Consider the following 19,906-nt stretch of genomic DNA (forward strand, 5'->3'; position numbering starts at 1 on the left):
GGCCTCACTACAGAGTCTGGACCTATCCTGAGGGCATTGGGGAAGCAATATGAACTGACTTATGATTTAAAAGATTACTTGAGGGAATTTCCTGGCGGTCCAGTGGTTAGGACTCCATGCTTCCACTGCAGGGGGCCCAGGTTTGATCCCTGGTTGGAGAGCTAAGATCCCACAAGCCACAAGATGTGGCCAAAAAAACCAAAAAGATCACTCGAGCTGTTGGGTGGACAACAACTGTAGGGTACAAAGGAGGCGGCAGGGAGGCCAGAAAAGATGGTGGCCCAGACCCGGGTACCAGCTGTGACAATGCAGAGATGTGGCCAGACACTGGACAGAGAGACTGATTGACTGTGACGAGCAATGGCGTTATCTATTAGAATTGGGAATTTTCTGGAAGTGGAATTCCAGAATTCCAGGCCAAGAAAGAGTTCCTCGGACAGTACCCTGCTGAGTCCCCACAATCACCGCTGCCTCATCAGAGTCTCAAGCAATGGCACAGGGACAACTCGGTGCCAGTGCCACCCCAGGGGCCAGCATGCTGCCCAGCCCTGAATGGTTAGTGGGTGTTTGTCGAGTGAATTAATAAACAACGGAGTTCTAATAGTGGGAGGTGAGGTGCAGGGAGGGAATGAATCTGAAACATGTTAAGGAGGTAGAATCTACAGGACTAGGAGGCTGAATTAAGGTGGGGTAGAGAGGGGGACGTCCAGGGTTCATGCATTTACTCATTCATTCAATCTCTCATTCGATAAATATTTCTTGAATTCCCACTGTGAGCCAGGGACAGTGGTGATGAGGACATCTGTGGCCCCTGCCCCCACAGAGCTTAGAGACTCACAGTGAGGTAGGCTTAGGTGCGTGAGCACACACGGGCACACATGCTACCCGGTGGTGATGGGTGACATGAAGGCATGAGTCCACAGGACACGGGGACAGAGAGTACCAAGGAGAGGCTGTCTTCAGAGAAGGTGGTCAGAGGATGCCTTGCTGAGGAGATGACTTTCCAGGTGGGCAGGGACCAACTGGTGCCAGTTTTGAGAGCTCCAGAGAGGCCCAGCCTCACTCGGGTGGAAGCCTAGGTGGACAGTGGTGCTTTGCAGAGATGAGAACAAAGGAAGAAGAGTCCCTCTGGGGAAGGTCATGAGATCTGGTGGGTCATCCAGGGGCTCTGGAACAGGAGAGGGCTCTGGGCACAGGGGAAGGCTTAGGATGTTCAGCAGTGGACAGATGAAGTCCTGAGACTGGATGATATTTTAGGGTGGGAGGAAATAGAAAGAAGAACCCAGTCTCTGGAAGCAATCCCCAGGTCTACTGACTACAGAAAAGGGGGTGCTGCAAAGGAAGGCAAAGAGGAGGGGCTGGAGAGGGGGAGAACTGGGAGAGGGTGAGGTGTATCTCTGGTAAGAGTTAGTGAGGGAGAGAATGTCAGTGCCCCCTGCTACCTCTAAAGGTAGCAGACTACAGAGTGAAGCCTGAAGGGTGGGGTTAGAGAGGACAGGTGTTATCTTATTGATGGGAGGAGTGGGGAAGTGGAGCTGGCCCTTTTACCCCAGTGTGAGGTCAGCTATCAGCTCCACTGTAACCCACTCCAGGGGAAAGCCAGTATTCTAGCCCCCTTATTGGAAAGGACTGGGTTCTAGCCTCCTTGGACAACATGTACCCAGACCTTGCCAGGGTCATCACCCATGCTTCCAGAGCAAGGCCTGAGACTCCGCAGATGCTAGTACCCAGTGAGTGGTGACTGTGTGGCCTGGCTAAGAGCTCAGACTTACCGGTGCCAGATGGTGGCAGGAAGGACAGCCCCACAGCAGGGAAACTGAGGCCGGCGGATGGGCAGGGCTCAGGGGCAGCGTCCAGACCCAGAAGGTGTCTGATGAGTAGCCCTCAGGCCTTCCTGTTCCCCTCTCTGAAACTGGCCCTGATCCTTTCCTCCAACCAACTCAACCCAGCAGTGGCCGCTCCAGGACCTGTTTCACATATGGGGGCCTGAAAGGTCTCTAGAGCCCACGGAATTCAAGGAGGGAGCAGGCAGGCGAGGCTCTCCGGTGCACCCGGTTTTGGGGTCTGCATGGAAAGGAATGGTTCCTTCCTGCCTTTGCTAATGGTTCTCCGAAAGTCGCCTTATTCCTGCATATGTATCCAGATCCCGAGCGCTGAGAACTCCCACCGCCCGCGTGTCGTCCAGGGTTCCCCCTGCCCGCCCCGTCCTGTCCCACCTCGCCCCGCCCCGTCAAGCTGGTGGACGCCGCCAGCCACCGGCCTGCCCCGTTAGCCGAGAGGGCGGAGCGAGCCGTGGGCGCCTCCAGGGGTGCGGGAGCCGCGGGAGCTCAGGGGGTGGGGCCCAGCTGGCCAGGGGAGGAGCGGGGCGTCTGGGCTGCAGGCGGCGGAGCAGAGGGAGGGGCGGGCAGCAGCGGCGGCGACCGCGGCAGCTGCGGCGCGACCTAGCCGGGCAGCGACCAGTGCACGGAGAGCGCGAAGTCCGCGCAGCCCAGCGCAGCCATGTGAGTGTCCCCGCCGTTTCCGGGGGCCGCGGGCAGGGCGGGGGTCGGGCGCGGCGGTTCTGGTGCCTCCCCCGCCTGAGGCCCTGTCCCGTATCGCCCCATCCCCGGGACCCAGGCCTCACCGTGTCGTTCCTCCCCTCCTCTCGGGCGCGGAGGACGCCCACAAAAGCCGCCGCCTCTGGGCCTGCCGCACCCGGCGCTGCCTCCTTCCCTCCCACGGCAAGGCCCAGGCGGCCTGTGCCCCGGGGCTCTGGGGTGGGCCAGGCCTGAGGGTGGGCCCTTGGCGCCAGCCTGGGCCCTGGCACGGACGCTCACCGGGAGCCCCACTGCCCTCGCTGCAGGAGAGACTGAGCTGGGACTGGGGAGAGGGCGACGAGGGGTGCAGGCCCGCCTCTGAGATGAGCTAATCTCTCTGGCCCCACCGGCTGGCGTAAGCCGCTTTGGGCCCCTACCCGAGGTGGCCGATCCGACCTTGGGCTGGGCTCTTCGCCCAAATCTGGCACGGCCCAGGCCGGAGAGGATAGCCCCGGCGCCGTGGGGGAACAGACCCTGTACCTGGAAATGAGAGGCTGGTGTGGGAACTCTGCAAGCAGCCAGGCCTGGGCAGCCTGCAGAACCGGTTTGGAGAAGGGGTTGCTCACCAGGGCTAGGGGTCTGGGTAAGCCTGGCTTCAGCACCCTCTGTTCTCCTCTCCCCGTTAGGCCGGAGTCTGGCCTCCAAGACTGACCCATCTCAGCCAGTTCTGGGTTGCTTGTAATATATGTCGAGGCTGGCTGGCCGAGCACCTACTGTGTGCAGTCCAGTGTAACAATAACGGTGGGCCATCTGTGGGGCTTGCCCTGGGCCTGCATCGCTCAGTGCCGGCACAGCCTTCTGAGGAGGGTTACCAAACGATCTGGCAAATGCAGAAACTGGCCCAGAGAGGTTAAGTAATATTCTGAAGGTCACACAGCTGGTTTGGAGAGAGGTGGGAATTAGACCCAGATCTGAATTCTTGCCACTGCACTATCCGCTTCCCTGGAATGGAGGGTAGCGGCGGGGATGGGTGGGCGGGGAGAGAGAGGAGAATTGGAGAGTGAGGTACAAAACCTCCCTGTCAAAAACAATAAACAAACAAAACCAACCCAACAAAAAAAACACCTCTCTGTCCTGGGTCCTGTGGGGCAGCAGCTGCAGAGGGGTACCTGGAAATGGGTGGGGATGAGGGGAGCACACAGGGCGCTGGGATGGGTCCTCCCCGGGTGTTAAAGCTGGCGGGGAGGACGCGGCTGAGTCACTGCGGGCCCCTCGCTGCAGCTCGGACTAGCGCCTCTGCCAGGCCCGGCCTGGGGGAGGCCACAAGGCTTCCAGTGCGCCGCCGTCCGGGAATGTGACCAGCTGACCAGGGAGGGAGCCGGCAGGAAGTGAGGCCACCCGGCCGCCTCCGCCCGGTTCCGGGGTGGGGGGTCCCAGGCCACACCGCGCCCCCCTCCCTCCCTGCTCCCGCAGCTGCGGCATGATGTCAGCAGCCGGGTTTGGGGCAGTTGCCACGGAGACAGGGGCAGGCTCAGGAGGGACCCCATTCTTCCTTGAAGCCTCCCCTTGCCCGGGTTATTTTTAGCATCTGTTTACCTCAGTCCTGGGCGGCCCTGCGGTGGGGCGGGGCTGGACCGGAGACTCCCGGGAAAGCGGCTGGCCTGGCATACCACTGAGCTGGGCAGCACAGGTGGCGGGACCTCCTGACCCACACAAGTGCACCAGTTTTGGCGTGTAGAGGGTATTAGAGGCCGCGGGATCTGGGGCCACGCAAGCGGGCAGAGTTCCATTCCTAGCTGCCCCGAGCTGGCTATGGTGCAGGCCCCATCGCCCTTGAGAGCTGAGTTCTTTCCCATGTCCAGAACAGACTTCAGGGCTGCCGTAAGTCCAGATAATCCCCTGGCTCTTATCAGCCAGTGCCCCCCACCCTGACCAGTTGAGGTGGCCCCTCTCCCTTAGCTCAAGGGGTTCAGCTCTTTCCCTTCCCCCACCCCCAGCAGGGGAGATCCTGCCTATTCACCCCCTGGAATTGTCACTTAGATTGATATTCTGATGGTCATTTGGACCAACAGTTATACATCCTGGTCCCTGTGGCAGAAGCCCAGAGAAAGAAAATTGATGGGACAGTCAGCCTACTCTGAGTCCAGCCCACCTACTCAGTTCCAGAATCCCAGGGAACCCCCAGCCAGTCCCATTCTCAGAGGGCAGAACCCCACCTGCTGATAAAATCAGAAAGTAAGGAAGGGAAAAGGAAATTGTCTATGAGGTGGAGGAGTTGGGGTAGATAGAGTCTTGAAATCTACCCCCCCAGCAGCTCAGGATCTACCCGTATCTGGGCAACCCAATTCAGTCAGCCCCCAACTCATAATCAGCTCTTGCCTTCCTTCATTGCTTTGGTGCAGGGCGCAGAGGGTACAGCAGTGAGCAAAGCAGACAGGCCTCAGCCCCCAGAGTTCACAATCTGGTTGGAAGACAGACCATAAAGGGGAACTGACAACTGAGTTATGTGGCCTCAGGGATCAGAGACAGGAAGTTATGAGGCACCTTAAAGGGGGACCCAATCCAAGGCAGGCTTCTTGGAGGAAGAAGTAGTAGGGTAAGACTTGAAAAAAGAGAGGGAGCTGATCAGGCTGAGAGTAGTGGGAAGAGGATATAGGATCAATGAGAGCTGCTGCTTAAATGCTGAAGAGCCTTACAGGCATGGAGAGAATTCACAGTATCTGGAACAGAATGATCATGGGGGGAACAGAGGACTGTGAGGGGAGGAGGAAGGTATATGAGGGAAGGGACAGAGCCTGAAGGTCTTGTGGGTCATGTTAGAGACTCTGGACTTTATCCTTGGGGTAGAGGAATGCCCATGGATGTTTCACAAGAGTTAGAATAGAGGGAAGTTAAAGATTTAGAGTCCTGGGGTTTGAATCCTGGCCCTACCACTTAATAGCTGTGTAATCTTGGGCAGATTAATAATTGTTAATAACATCACTTAACATTTGTTGTGTGTTTACAGTGAGGTACTGTCTCCACCGCAGCTTCTGTACTCCACATACAATTCTCCCTTCCCCAAACACTCCCAGTAGAGGAAGTATCTCATTTCATCCTCCCAACAGCCCTGTGAGATACTTGCTATTATTGTTGTTGTTATCCTCATTTAACAGATGGATATCTGCAGCCCCCAAAGGTTAAGAAATGCCTCACCCAAAGTCACACAGCCAGTTAGCCTCAGGTTTCTCATCTGTGAAGTGGGGCTAATAGGACACACTCCGTAGGTTTGTTGCCAGAATTAAATGAGATGATGTTTGTTAATTAAGCACAGTGCTTGGCATAGAAAGCACTTGATAAAGGACAGTTTTCAGCATTGTCAGGTGATTGGAATTTCAAGAGGGGCAATGCTGTTATTGAATAGATCATTGTGGGTTAGCGGAGACAGGGAACCCATTAGGAAGCTGCTGTAGGTTCTAGGTGAGAATTGGTGATGGCTTGGCCTTGAGTTCTAGCTATGAGGGTGGAGGTGAGGGGGCAGATTCCAGAGATGGCAGGACTGGGTGGCTGAGTAGATGTGGGGGTAACAGAGGCTGTGAGGGATCCACGATGATTCCTAGTTTCTGTCTTGAACAACTGGATAAATAGATGGTGGGGCTGTTGTGGAGAGGTTAAGACTGGGGAGAGTCAGGTTTGAGGAGGAAAGTGGTGACTTTGGTTTGGAGACTTCAAACTTAGCACATCCCTAATAACCCACTCCACATTGTCACTCAGCTTCCAGGAGGTATCAAGCGGGCAGCTGGATAAACAGGCCTGGTGCTCAGAAGAACAGTTTGGGCAAGGAAGCGATATGGAAGCTGGCAGCATTTAGATGGCATTAAGCTGTGGGTGATGTGCCCAGCCCATGAGTGGGGAGGATGAGGCCCATTCGGGGATGGGGAGAAAGACAGATCCTCTGGGAAAATAATATGTGCAGCCAGAGCGATAGGTGGAAAGCCAGAGGCATGTTGCCTCTTGAAATCCAAGACAAGGAAAGGCTCAAGGAAGAGGAAGAGAACTACACAGTGAAAAACTTTGCTGAGATCAAGCAGGATAAGGACCAAACACTGGACACTGGATTCAGCAACGGGGAAGTCACTGGTGACCTTGTCCAGACCAGTCAGGGGAGTACTGGGTATAGAAGCTGGACCAGGATAGGAAGAAGAGTGGGTGGGTTTGGAGAGGAAATGGAGGTAGACACCTCTTCAAGAAACTTGGCTCTAAAAGAGCCAAATAGGGTGAGGGGTAGGGTAGCTAGAAAGAGACTGGGAGTCCACAGAGGGGTCATTTCTTTTTGTAGTTATTTATTTAAAGTTAACTTTATACTGAAATATAATATTCACACAGAAAGGGTACATGTCCTAACTGTACAGCTCACAAGACATTTTCACAAAGGAACACACCCATATAGGATCAGGAAATAGAACCCAGATTAGGAAACAGAACATAATCAGTACCCTGTCAGCCCCCTTGTGCTCCCTTCCAGTCACTACTCCCCAGGGGTAGTGTCACTACTATTAATAGTCACTACTATTCTGACTTCTGTGACCATAGATTAAATTTAACTGTTTTTGAACTTTATATCAAGGAACTCAAACATATATCCTCTCTTGGGGTCTTGCTTTTTTCACTCAACATTATGTCTGTGGGATTCATCCATATCGTTGCATGTGGTTGTATATTGTTCATTCTTTTTGTTGTATAGCATTCCATTATCTACTGATGGGCATTTGGATAGTTTCCAAGGTTGTTTTCATCTTTTATGTGGGAGTGACTTGAGCTTGTTTGAGGCTTGTGGAGAAAGTTTGAAACACTTATCTTCCATGGGAAGGGAGAGAGATGGCTAAGGTCACACATGAGGATTTCCCGCATGGGAAACAAAAGCCTGGCTGAGGTTGAGATTTGCTCTTTTCCAGCCCAGCTGCTGTGCCAAGATCTCTGGCAGCTCCCGCCAGCCTGTGCACAGGTGCAGAGAAGGCAGGGGGTTGGGTTGCCCAGGGTTGGTTTCTGCCAGGTAAGAGAGAAGCCCAGGGTGCTGGGGATATTGGTAGCAGGCGAGCAAACTGGAGTGGTGGCTGCAGATCCAGGCTGGGGAGAAGGGTGTGCAAGGAAGGTAGGGAAGAGAAGGTAGGAGGGAACTGGCAGAAAGAAAGGAAGCAGAGGTGGATTGTGAGCTCTGTGCAGGTCGATGTCTGTGCAATTCCGGCTGTTATCTCCAGAGACTTGCGTAGGGTTGTCACTTAGTAAATAGTTGAATAAATGAGCTGAGGGCTCAAGATGTCACAGGTAGAAGGCAGGTGAGGTGGGGGTGATGGAGATGTGGTTCTGATTTAGGAAAGGGGCCAGAGCCAGGTGATGAGACTGGGGTGTTCCCATGGAGGGTGGCTGCAGGGAGCAGAGAGGCCAGTGTTGGGTGGGCAATCCATGGAAATGCATAGCTGCCAGCATAGGGTGCACAGCATCCAGGCTTCAAGGAGGGAGGGGGAGATAGCATTTCTCAAACTAGGATCCTTGGACATCTTGCATCTGAATCTGTAGGCGGGTGGTGGGCTGGTTGGAAATGCAGACCCCTGGGCCCACCCCAGCCTCTTGGGGAAAAAGTAAGCCCAGTGCAGCAGAATTGAGCATCAAGGAGCAAGAGTGTTTATGGGGTGGGGGAGCACCCAGCCCATCTGAGAGGATGAGATGCTCAATGGACCCTGAGTATGGTGGCCTTTATCCAGGCTAGAGTTGGATAGGGATAATCAATGAAGAGATACTGGGGGGCAGGAAAGGGCCAACACCAAGGGGATTCAGCCCATGTGAGGTGGGGGCCAGAAGGATGGGGCCTGTGCCCTAGGATGCAGCTTCTGCCAGAGAGAAGGCCCTGACTGGGCAATGGGACCGGATCCTCTACCCTGTGGCCTGGGGTAGAGGGGGTGTCCAGACTGAGCATCCCCTCTGAGGATGGAGGGATGGGGGTGGTGCATGGTGCTTTGGGACTCTCTGCACCCAACTGCTTCTCTTCCTTCTCTCGGCGGCAACACATAATATGGGGTTGATCCAGTCCCCCACTTTTAGCTCCTCTCAGCCTCCAAACCCCCTCATGCTCAGTGCTTCTCTGCCGTCCTTTGGCACAGTCCCTCCACTCAGCACCCCCAGCCCTTCCTTCCACTCTCTCAGCCCCTGCTCTCTAGCCTTCACACACTCAGAACCCCAACTCTTAGCCCTCTGTGTCCAGCTCTCTCTCAGCACCCCTCAACAGCCACTCTATGAGCCCCCTGTGCTAACTGCACCCAATTCAGCCCCACTCGGTGTCCTCACTCTGTTTATCCCTCCATATTCATCGCTGCCCTCGACTCCCTTTACCCACACTCCGACCCAGCCGAGAAGAACCCCCGTAAGTGCCCTGCCTGAGGGGAACTTCCAGTCACCCCTCCCAGAGGCTGGGAGGGGGGCCAAGGGCCCGGTGCCCCCGTGGTCCGGCCGGTCCCGCCCCATCCCGGCGGGCTGAGTCAGGCGGCAGGAACTGGGCGGGGGGCGGTGCCGGGAGGAGCTGAAGCAGGAGCCAGAGTTGCTGGGAGCGAGCGCGGAGCCCAGCCCGGCCGGCACCGAGTGGCCCTGGGCCAGCGGGGACACGGGGGTCAAGCGCGGGGCTTGGAGGGCTGTCCCGGACCTACCATGAACTCCAAGAAGAGAGGTAGGACCTGGTCCGGGGCTGCGGAGGCTCCGGGGCTGGTCCCAGGATGCTGCGGGCCGCGTTCTGGGGGCCTGGGGCGCGTGTTTCGCCGGAGCGGTGTGGGGATCTGCGGAGGATCTCTTCCTGCTAAGGTCACGGGCTAGGCTGCTGTCTGTGCCTCAGTTTCCCGGTTGGAGTCTCAGAAAAGTGGAGGGGGCGGGGTACTTCTCGGCACTGCCCCCCACCCTGGGAATCCCCCGGCTCTGGGCACCGGGAGGGCTCTGGCGTCTGGGCGCCTCGGAGCGGGTGGGGGCTGGAGGGGAGCAGCTTCCGCGGGGCGGGCCGGTGTGGGGAGCCCAACCTGCACAGGCCGGGCCTGCCAGGCAGCTCCGCTGGGCTCAAAGCACGCACCCCGCCCCGCCCCGTGACCTCCTACGGCCTCTTGGGGTGTGGGCGTGGGAGCTCCTGGTCCACTTGGGGGGAGGAGGTCAGGACAGGGCTGGGGAGCCCGCCCCACCCCCGGGTAAACAGGCGCTTCCGCACATTCTTCGCGCGCCCCTCCCCTTTCCTGCCCCTTCCCAGCCCGGGGAGGGTCCCAGTGCGACCCCCTTTCCTGCCCCGCGCGGCAGGCGGAGCCTGCACCTCTGCAGGAAGTGGGGGCGTAGCCGAGGCCATGCTGAGTCCGACACCGAGTCACCCGCGGCCACCCTGTCAATAAGCACCAGGGCCACTGGGGTTCGGACTCTAGCCTCAGGCCGTGGCCGGCAGGACTGAGATACAGAGTCTGGGCCGCGGGGAGGGGGCTTCAAGGGCCTGATTGGCGCTGGACACCCGCCCTCGCCACCCCCAGGGAGCCCTGCGCGGACTCATTCCATGATGTCCCTGTCGGTGCGGCCGCAGCGCCGCCTGCTCAGCGCCCGGGTCAATAGGAGCCAGTCCTTCGCAGGCGTCCTCGGCAGCCAGGAGCGGGGGCCCAGGTACGCAGCAGAGGGGGGCTAATGGGGTCAAGAGAGTCTGACCGGGTTGGAGTGTGCAAGTGAGGGTTTGGGGGATGACTTCTTGCCCCTTCCTGAGTGCAGTCTCTTCTTCAGGAGCTTCCCAGCCTTCAGTCCCCCGGGGCCCCCACGGAAGCCCCCAGCGCTCTCACGAGTGTCCAAGATGTTTTCAGTGGCGCACCCGGCCCCCAAGGTCCCGCAGCCTGAGCGGCTGGACCTGGTGTACACGGCGCTCAAGCGAGGCCTGACGTAAGCAGTGCCCTCCCAATGCCTTATCCCATGATCCCTCCCTAACTCCTCATTCCCTTTCTGCTAGTAGGAACCTTCCCCATCCTCACACCCTCTCCTCACTGCCTGTTCCCTGGGCAGGTAGAAGCTGGAGAGGTAAGTTAACTCTTGTGGTCACCCCTTTCCCCAGGGCCTATTTGGAAGTGCACCAGCAGGAGCAGGAGAAACTCCAAAGACAGATAAGGGAGTCCAAGAGGAATTCCCGCCTGGTAAGTGAAGGGTTGGCATCCTGTATGCCCAGGATTAATATGCCCTTTGTTCTTGTGGTGTGGGGGGCTGGGCAGCACCAGCCCTGGGTGACATCAGAGCTGCTTTCTGGGGTGACTTGGTCCAGGTGTGACTAGAAAAGGGGGTATCAGGAAAGGCTTGGGAGGTTTCTCTCCTCAGCTTTCCCAGGCTGCATGTACTTTCTGCCTGGGACCCAGTGCCTGTCCATGGGAGCTTCCAGTGGGTTGGGTCTAACCCCACAGACATGGACAGCAGAAGATTATGTTGTAGTGGTACTGAGGGAGAGCCATGGTTCTTCCTGGGGAACAGGTCAGGGCTTCCCAGAGGAAGAAACATTTCTGCTGGGTCTTGAAGCATGAACAGGAGTTTCCTGATAGAGGGAACCATGCATGAGGAGGCACAGAGCTCTCTTCCTAGGGGTTGTAGAAAAGGCAGTGGGCCAGGGAAGGGATCCCATGGAAGAGGTGGGGGGAAGAGTACTAGAGGGGCCTTGGGGACCAAATTTATGACACCAGCAAAGACCAGGCACGTGGGAAGGTAGGTCAGTCCCTGCTTTGACTGGAATGGCTGTGGACTGTGGTGAGAGGGAGGAAGGCTGTGATGAAAGGAGCTAGGTAAGTCTGGGTGAGCAACTGCCCCTGCTGGAGTACTTCCCCTACCTCCTAATGCCCCCGTCATCTCTCCCCGCAGGGCTTCCTGTATGACTTGGACAAGGTGAGTGTATAGAGAATGGTGTTGGAAGAGGTTGGCTCAGGGGGAGGTAAAGGGCCCTGGGCCTCAGGCTTCTCCTAACGCACCTCTCCCCCAGCAAGTCAAGTCCATTGAACGCTTCCTACGACGGCTGGAGTTCCATGCCAGCAAGGTACTTGTGCAGCATGCGTGAGTGCTTGCAGCGTGGGGTGGGGGATTGGGTATCACAGGGAGATGGGATGATGCTAGGCCCTGGGTGAGCAACCCCAGTAGTGAGTCTCAATCCCCCCTCTGCCACCCCACTCATCTGCCCAGATCGACGAGCTGTATGAGGCATACTGTGTCCAGCGGCGTCTCCGGGATGGCGCCTACAACATGGTCCGTGCCTACAGCACCGGCTCCCCAGGGAGCCGTGAGGCCCGGGACAGCTTGGCCGAGGCTACTCGGGGGCATCGGGAGTACACAGAGGTGAGGGATGTGTGCCTGTGAGGCAGAGGCACAGAGTGTGGCAGAGCTGGTGAGAGGGGACTGGTTCTTGACCTCCTCCTGTCCCTGCCTATCCCTCTCAGAGCATGTGCCTGCTGGAGAGCGAGCTGGAAGCACAGCTGGGCGAGTTCCATCTCCGGATGAAAGGTACCAAGTGGTGAGGCCAACTGGTGGCGGGGAGAGGGAGGTGTGTGCCTGAGACCCCTGGACCCAGCTCATCTCCTTCTTCCCCACTCCCAGGGCTGGCCGGCTTCGCCAGGCTATGTGTGGGCGATCAGTATGAGGTAGGAGGATGGGCAGGGGAGGGCTGGGATGGCAGGGTCGCAGCACCAAGGGCTGCTTCATCCTGCCTCTTCCCCTAGATCTGCATGAAATATGGGCGTCAGCGCTGGAAACTACGGGGCCGCATAGAGGGTAGTGGAAAGCAGGTGTGGGACAGTGAGGAAACCGTCTTTCTTCCTCTGCTCATGGAGTTCCTGTCCATCAAGGTGATGTCTCTGCCCAGAAGCATAGGACACCAAGATCCTGTGACTCTGTGACCCTGTGAACCCCTTATGATCCTCATGACCCTGAGACCCTTACCCCTGTGACCCCAGTCTGGTTCCATGGCCCTGTGAATGTGTGATCCCTTGACCTTCATGACCCCATGATTTCCTTGTGACCTCCTGACCTTGTGAATATATGACCCCTGAACTCTCATGAGGCTATGATTCCCACGACCTTGATGACTACAAATTTAGACCTCTGTGGTCCCCGTGCTCCCAGGCTGCTTCGAGCCTCCATGGCCCCATTACCCTGAGAACTCCATTCCCTGTAACTTCCTCATGGCCTGATGACCCAGTGACTGTCACATAACTTCTGTGCAAATTCAGACTTCTGATCTCCCACAATCTCATGACCCCTACACCCTTGTGACTCCACCATGCATTCTTGGCTACAGGTGACAGAACTGAAGGGCCTGGCCAACCATGTGGTTGTAGGCAGCGTCTCCTGTGAGACCAAGGATCTGTTCGCCGCCCTGCCCCAGGTTGTAGCTGTGGACATTAATGACCTTGGTACCATCAAGCTCAGCCTGGAAGTCACGTGGAGGTTGGTGGGGCTGAGGGGTTTGGAGACAGGGCTGGGGCTTGATGTTAGCGCCTGCTAACAGCTTCTTCCCTCTCCAGTCCCTTCGACAAGGATGACCAGCCCTCAGCTGCTTCTACTGTCAACAAGGCCTCCACAGTCACCAAGCGCTTCTCCACCTATAGCCAGAGCCCACCAGACACACCCTCACTTCGGGAACAGGCCTTCTATGTGAGTCACATCCCAGGCTCAGCCCCCCATCCAGGGGTTTGATGGGAGTGGTCCTGAGATGTCCTTTTCTCTCAACTAGAATATGCTGAGGCGGCAGGAGGAGCTGGAGAATGGGACAGCGTGGTCCCTGTCATCCGAATCTTCTGATGACTCCTCTAGCCCACAGCTCTCAGGCACTGCGCGCCACTCCTCAGCCCCCAGGCCCCTGGTGCAGCAGCCTGAGCCTCTGCCCATCCAGGTTGCCTTCCGTAGGGCTGAGGCCTCCACTTCTGGGACCGTGGATGAGGAGGGGGCCATGGCCCCAGCCCTGGCCAATGGGCATGCCCCCTACAGCCGGACTCTGAGCCATATCAGTGAGGCCAGTGTGGATGCTGCCCTGGCTGAGGCTTCAGTGGAGGCTGCAGGCCTAGAAAGTCTAGTCCGGGGACCCAGCCCACCTGCACATCCAGATCCCACACATGGGGAGCACCCTAGTCCTGTCCCTTCTGCCCTGGACCCTGGCCATTCTGCCACAAGCCCCACTCTCAGTACAACAGGCCCCGCCCACACATCTACAGACCCTGCCCCCTCTGCACACCTAGACTCAGTTAGCAAGACCATAAATTCTAGCTCTCCTGAATTGCCAGACCCCACCCACATCACTACAAGCTCCACCTCTAGTGCCGTAAGCCCTACCCATAGTGCTCCAAGCCTTACTCACACTACCCACAAGACTGTGGTCTCTATCGTCACTATTACAGGCCCCACCTCCAGTACCACAGGGCCAGTCCAGACCACCACAAGTCCCACCCACAAGCCAATGCTTTCTACCCTCACTCTTGCAACTCCTGCCCCCAATACTACAGACCCAGTCCAGACCACCACAGGCCTCAGCCACACTGTCACAAACCTGACACACACTGTCACAAGCCCCACCAACAAGCACATGATCTCTACCCTCTCTACTGCAGGCCCTACCCCCAGTACCACAGACCTGGCCCAGACTACCACAAGCCCTACCCACACTACCACTAGCCCCGCCCACACTACTACAAGCCCTACCCATACCACCATAAGCCCCACCCATACCATAACAAGCCCCGCCCACACTACTGCAAGCTCTACCCACACCACCACAAGCAGCACCCACACTACTGCAACCCCTACTCACACAGCCAGGATTTCAACTCACACCGCTACATCCAATGCTAAGGACCCAGTCCAGATCACCAGGAGTCCTACCCATTCTGTCACAAGTCCCACCCTTATAACTGTAAGCCCTTCCACTTTCCTAGACGTTGCCGCGCTCTCCAACCCCTCTGCAAACACAGACCCTCCCCTCCCAGGCATCGATCCCCTGTCCTATAGCTACCCAGCCTCCACTTCCTGCACTCAGGCAGACCCCATAGCCCTCAGCACCTCCCACCCAAATCCTACCTGTTCCAGTTGGGAACCCCTCACAAGCCCTTCCCCAAAACTCCCAGAAGCCATCTGTCAGAGCCCAAGTCCCCCTCCCTCACCCCTAGCCCCTGTGCCCCAGCATTCAGACCCTAGAGTGGCCAGGGCTGCCCAGGCCCCAGTTCCAGGGGCAGCTGGAGGTGCTGGGGACAGGAAACTGGAAGAGGCACTGGGGGCCCTAATGGCTGCCCTGGATGACTATCGTGGCCAGTTTCCTGAGCTGCAGGGCCTGGAGCAGGAGGTGACCCGGCTGGAGAGTCTGCTTATGGTGAGGATGGCTGGGCTGGTTTGCGGCAGCGCAGGGAGGGCAGCCAGGCAGGAGCGACAGCTCTGACACCCTTCACAACCCCAGCAGAGACAAGGCCTGACTCGCAGCCGGGCCTCCAGTCTTAGCATCACTGTGGAGCATGCCCTGGAGAGCTTCAGCTTCCTCAATGAAGATGAAGACAATGACAGTCCTGGGGACAGGTGAGAGGGGCTAGGAGCGGGGGAAGAGGGGAGGTGAGTAGCAAGTGAAGGAGAAAGGCGAGAAAGGGGAACAGGTGAGGTGAGGCCTGGGGGAGCACGTAAAGAGAGCAGTAAGATGGGTGGTGGGCTCGAGGGAGGTGGGTGGGAGGGAATGAACTTGCTGGCGGGTACATCTGTGTTCACCCCTCCCATGTACTCCTCGTGTGTCCTTGTCGCTCATGTTTTCAATCCCATCTGTATCCCCAGTGCTTCTGGTCACCTTCCTCCTCATCCCTGCAGTGTCTGCCTCCTCCATCAGTCCCCACCAGCTCCTGAGCCTCCAGTTCCTCCTCTCTTCCTTGACCTCACCTTGAACCTACCCTATGAATGAGCCTTTACTGTTCCTCCCCATGCATCCTGTGCCCCCCAGCATCAACCCCTCTGTCTGGACCCCAGCTTTCCCAGAGACCCTGGCCCCTTGGCTCTTTGTCCCAGAGTGGCCTTTGCCGATTCCCAGTTGAAGGTCATGCCCAGCCCCTCCTCCCTCCACTGCTGCCTAGGTTACGGCCCCGTGCCCTGTGCCCCTTGGGCCACAACCCCTTGCAGTCCACATTGCGTAGACCATCCCGCCTGCAATCCTACTCCCGCCCATCCCAGCCCCGGCGGCCTCAGAGGTCCCAGCAGTCCTAGCTGGAGGTAGCCCTGGGCAGACAGGCTCTGGAGACCCCCTGCTACCACTTGCTGGTCCCAGCCCTTTCCTCCTTCTGGAAGTCCTCCGTGAACTTACTCATTGTCTGTTGTTTGTGCATGATGTGTTCTTCTGTTCTGGGATGGGGGGAACTTAATAAAAATACTCTGGTGACCAGATGATGATGTGTGCTCCTGGGGCGGTTGACCCCATTTTTCTCTCAGGCTCCCAAACAGCCCGGAGCCTGGGGCTGAGGACAGCCTCGACTCACCTAGTGCCCGACCCCTCAGCACGGAGTGTCCAGCTCTGGACACTGCCTTGGTCCAGCACCTGTACCACTGCAGCCGCCTCCTGCTGGTGAGGCTAGTGGTATTCCCCCACCCTTCCCTTGTAGCCCCTTCCCCCAGGGAGCCCTACACTTCAATCCTGGCCCTCCACACCTCCTTTGAGTTCCACTCCCCAATGTCCCAGGGCCTGGCTCTTGCTGAATGGAACACCTCCCACACTCTGGCTCCCCCAAGCCTCTCCCGATGCATGCAGGGACTTGTAGTCCCTGATCTCCACCCTCTCTAAGCTCTGTCTTGAGGTCTGAGCTACTTGGCCACCCCTGTTCTCCAGAAACTGGGCACATTTGGGCCCCTGCGCTGCCAGGAGGCATGGGCCCTGGAGCGGCTACTGCGGGAGGCCCGAGTGCTCGAAGCAGTATGTGAGCTGAGCAGGCAATGGGAAATCCCTGCCACCTCTGCCCAGGAAGGTAAAAGCTGTGGGGGCTCTGCCTCGTGTCTGCCCCAAAGTTCCTCTCTTGCCCTATCCCACCTACGCGCCTGTCTCCCCACCGGCCTGTTCTGTTGCTGACAGTTTCCTGCACCTCCTCACAGTGGTGCAGTTCTCGGCCTCCCGGCCCGGCTTCCTGACCTTCTGGGACCAATGTACAGAGGGACTCAGCCCCTTCATCTGCCCTGTGGAGCGGGTGCTCCTCACCTTCTGCAATCAGTACGGCGCCCGCCTCTCCCTGCGCCAGCCAGGCTTAGCCGAGGCTGGTGAGTGGGCTGCCTACCTGCCCCCTCTGCTCTCCTTTCTCAGATCCCCAGTGATGGGACCTCAGGGAAAGCCAGGTCAGCCCACAGAGACATGCTGAGATGAGCACTGGGAAGAAACATCGAAGGCTCATGCCTCAGCACAAAAGGGCCCAGATTGGACCCTTTTGTGCTGGGTCCATGGACCTGTGCGTGGGGTGGGAGCACTCTTCCCTCTAAGGACCCAGGTCCATCCACACCCTGAGACCTGCGGCACTGCCTTCCACAGTGTGTGTCAAGTTCCTGGAGGATGCCCTGGGGCAGAAGCTGCCCCGGAGGCCCCAGTCAAGCCCTGGAGAGCAGCTCACTGTCTTCCAGTTCTGGAGTTACGTCGAAGCCTTGGACAGCTCCTCCATGGAGGCCTATGTGACCGAGACTGCCGAGGAGGGTGAGGCAGTAGGCCTGGTCACAAAGTGGCCTGATGCTATGGGTGGGTCTGAAGGTGTGAATTCAGGACATGAAGGTACAAAAGAACCCACTCCGGGAGGCTCTTTGCTCTGCCAGCTTGTTCCAACTGACAACCGCCCCCCGCCTGGCTTCCTTTTTTCAGTGTTACTGGTACGGAATCTGAACTCAGATGACCAGGCTGTTGTGCTGAAAGCCCTGAGGTTGGCACCTGAGGGGCGGCTTCGAAGGGATGGGCTCCGGGCCCTCAGCTCCCTGCTTGTCCATGGCAACAACAGGGTCATGGCTGCTGTCAGCACTCAGCTCCGGAGCCTGTCACTGGGCCCTGCCTTCCGGGAAAGGGTAAGAGTCAGGCAGGGCTCCCTGAGGGCAAAGGCTGGGGTCCCAAGCTCCCAGTGTCTGGCTAAGTCTGCCCTCCCACCCTTAACCAGGCCCTACTCTGCTTCCTGGACCAGCTCGAGGATGAGGATGTGCAGACGAGAGTGGCTGGCTGCTTGGCCCTGGGCTGCATCAAGGTGACCCCTTTCTCTCCCCTCCCAGCTCCCCAAGCCCTGGGTCCTGAGCCTTTCTCACCTGCTCCACTGGGCCCACCTCAATGGTCTCTCCCCCGGTAGGCTCCTGAAGGCATTGAGCCCCTGGTATACCTGTGCCAAACGGACACAGAAGCCGTGAGGGAAGCAGCTCGGCAGAGCCTGCAGCAATGCGGTGAGACTGGGGAATGGGAGATATTGGTCAAGTTGAGTTCTATGACATTTTGGCTGCTGGGAATAGGGGTGAGATGGGGTCAGAGGTGGGAAGGCCAGGGCGGGGCTAGGGCCTCTCCTGACCCCATCTTTATCCATTACAGGAGAAGAGGGACAGTCTGCCCATCGGCGGCTGGAGGAGTCACTGGATGCCCTGCCCCGCATCTTTGGGCCCGGCAGCATGGCCAGCACGGCATTTTAAACTCCCCACCCACCGGCCCCCAGTGCCCCTTACCCCCACTTTCAGGGCTTACCAGGCACTGGCAGGGAGGGTGAGGGCTGGCTCCAGACACTCCTCCCTCACAGATTCCTATCAATGAAAATCTAATATATTCTCCTTTTGTCCTTTGGGGTGGGTAGAGTCACTTGCCATAGATCGGTGTCCCGGGCCTGGCCATCCTGCCTCTGCCCTGCCATGTCCCTTGGTTTTGTATTTTATTTACAGAGTTTTACAGAAAATAAAAAAGCAAAATGCCTTTCCTACGTAGCCTGGACTGGTGTACTACTGACCTTCTGCTCCAGCACACTCTGGCTGTGGCCCTGACACTAGTGTGTCCACACTCCAACTGTGACAATGCCATGTGATTTTGCCCTGGAAATCCAGATGGAAGAGAGCCCAGAGGCTGGAACTGCACTTGGAAAAGAGGGCAGAGGAAGAGGGTGGTGGAGTGTTGCTGAGGAGGCCCGGCCTGCAGGTGGGTGTACCCTGGGCCTGGAAGCTGTGGGCCTAGACTGGAGCCAAGCCGTGGCGTTGGCCTAGAGAAGGCCCAAAGGGTGCCAGTCCTGGGAATGGCTCCCTAGCAGCCAGCTCACTTGGCCAGGAGGCAAAGAGGAAGCAGGCAGGAAGAGGTGTGGTGGTGGCTGGAGCTTCTGGCCACCAGGGAGCAGCAGAACCCTGTCAGGGCACGCCAGGCTTCTGGGTCTTCGCCTCAGCCCGGGCAGCTTCCTGCAGAAGGGGCTGAGCACAAGGAGCTCCTTGAGCATTGGGTGGTTGAGAGGAGACGCTTGCAGAGAGGGAAAGCCCAGGCCTGGGAGGCAGGAGACCCGGATGGCTGCCCTGTGACTCTAAACAGAAAGGCCCGCCTCTCCTCTCTGTAATAACAAACCTGACTAAACCCTGTGACCTCCCCACAGCTGGCAGACTTGTGCTGCTTCAGGAAAGAGGGCTCCAGGGAGAGGGCTCATGTGAGTTTATTAACCCCGGGAAGTTAAGTGTTCAATGGGAGGAGCCTGAGGGTAGGGGGGGACTTCAGCATGGCAGGCCTGTTCTAAGGAGGGCCCGAGGGAGGCTTACACTCAAGGCTGGAGAAACAGGTCTTCCACCCTTCCCCTCTCCCTCCAGAGCTTTCAATGGAGACCATGCAAGGGCAGGGCCTTCCCCACTCCCTGAGCCCACTCTGGTGTCCCAGTACCTGTGGCTGTAGCATAGCAGCGTGACACCCTGAGGGGAGTCTGTGTCCCTGTACTCAGGTAGAGCCAATGAGATGCCAACAGTCCCCCCTGGGGGGTGACCCAGATCCCCAGAGAGCCCTGCCCCCTGTGTTTTAGAGCTGTGTATGAAGAGGTTTGGCCGGGCCCTTAACCACCTGCTGGGGAAGCCAAGCTGAGCAGAAAAAAAAAAAAAAAAAAACGGTAACAGGAAGGAGCACAGGAAACACCTGTGTGTGGATGCAGGTGGCTCACTCCAGTTGGGTGGGGGCAAGCTGACAGCCCTCAGCGCATCGGCACAGCGCTGTGCTCCCTCTGTGACTGTGACGGGTGGCTTGGGAAGGATAGTGTAGCTCAGTTTTGGGGTGGTCAGCTGGAGTGGTAGGGGAGAGGAAGGCAAACAAACGAGACCAAGCCAGCACCCAAAGCTGGCCACAGCCTGGGCCTGCCGCAGGGACCCCTGCAGCAGGGTTGCAGTGCCAGGACCACCCCTAGGAGCCCCTCAGG

At 57.9% G+C, this 19,906-nt stretch overlaps 1 protein-coding gene across 9 annotated transcripts; it reads left to right on the forward strand.

Annotated features, from left to right (window-relative positions):
* The first annotated feature begins 2,342 nt into the window (after positions 1–2,342).
* Positions 2,343–18,458, forward strand: RIPOR1 (RHO family interacting cell polarization regulator 1). Of its 9 annotated transcripts, none has more exons than XM_067018382.1 (22): positions 2,343–2,501; positions 10,043–10,169; positions 10,284–10,436; positions 10,606–10,684; positions 11,394–11,417; positions 11,512–11,565; positions 11,709–11,861; positions 11,963–12,026; positions 12,120–12,163; positions 12,242–12,367; positions 12,820–12,968; positions 13,046–13,175; positions 13,255–14,880; positions 14,968–15,080; positions 15,972–16,104; positions 16,366–16,501; positions 16,626–16,787; positions 17,053–17,211; positions 17,374–17,570; positions 17,660–17,743; positions 17,843–17,933; positions 18,076–18,458. In XM_067018382.1, exons 2-22 carry the CDS (start codon positions 10,066–10,068, stop codon positions 18,171–18,173), a joined length of 3,879 nt encoding a protein of 1,292 aa, XP_066874483.1. In that variant the 5' UTR covers positions 2,343–2,501; positions 10,043–10,065; the 3' UTR covers positions 18,174–18,458. The 9 variants fall into 9 exon arrangements, with proteins under 9 accessions (XP_066874483.1, XP_066874486.1, XP_066874484.1 ...); XM_067018385.1 differs by having other exon boundaries at positions 2,348–2,501; positions 11,516–11,565; positions 14,965–15,080; XM_059044803.2 differs by having other exon boundaries at positions 2,374–2,501; positions 14,965–15,080.
* Positions 18,459–19,906: the final 1,448 nt, after the last annotated feature.

Source organism: Kogia breviceps, chromosome 18 (assembly GCF_026419965.1).
Source record: "Kogia breviceps isolate mKogBre1 chromosome 18, mKogBre1 haplotype 1, whole genome shotgun sequence".
In the NCBI taxonomy this organism is placed as follows: Eukaryota; Metazoa; Chordata; class Mammalia; order Artiodactyla; family Physeteridae; genus Kogia; species Kogia breviceps.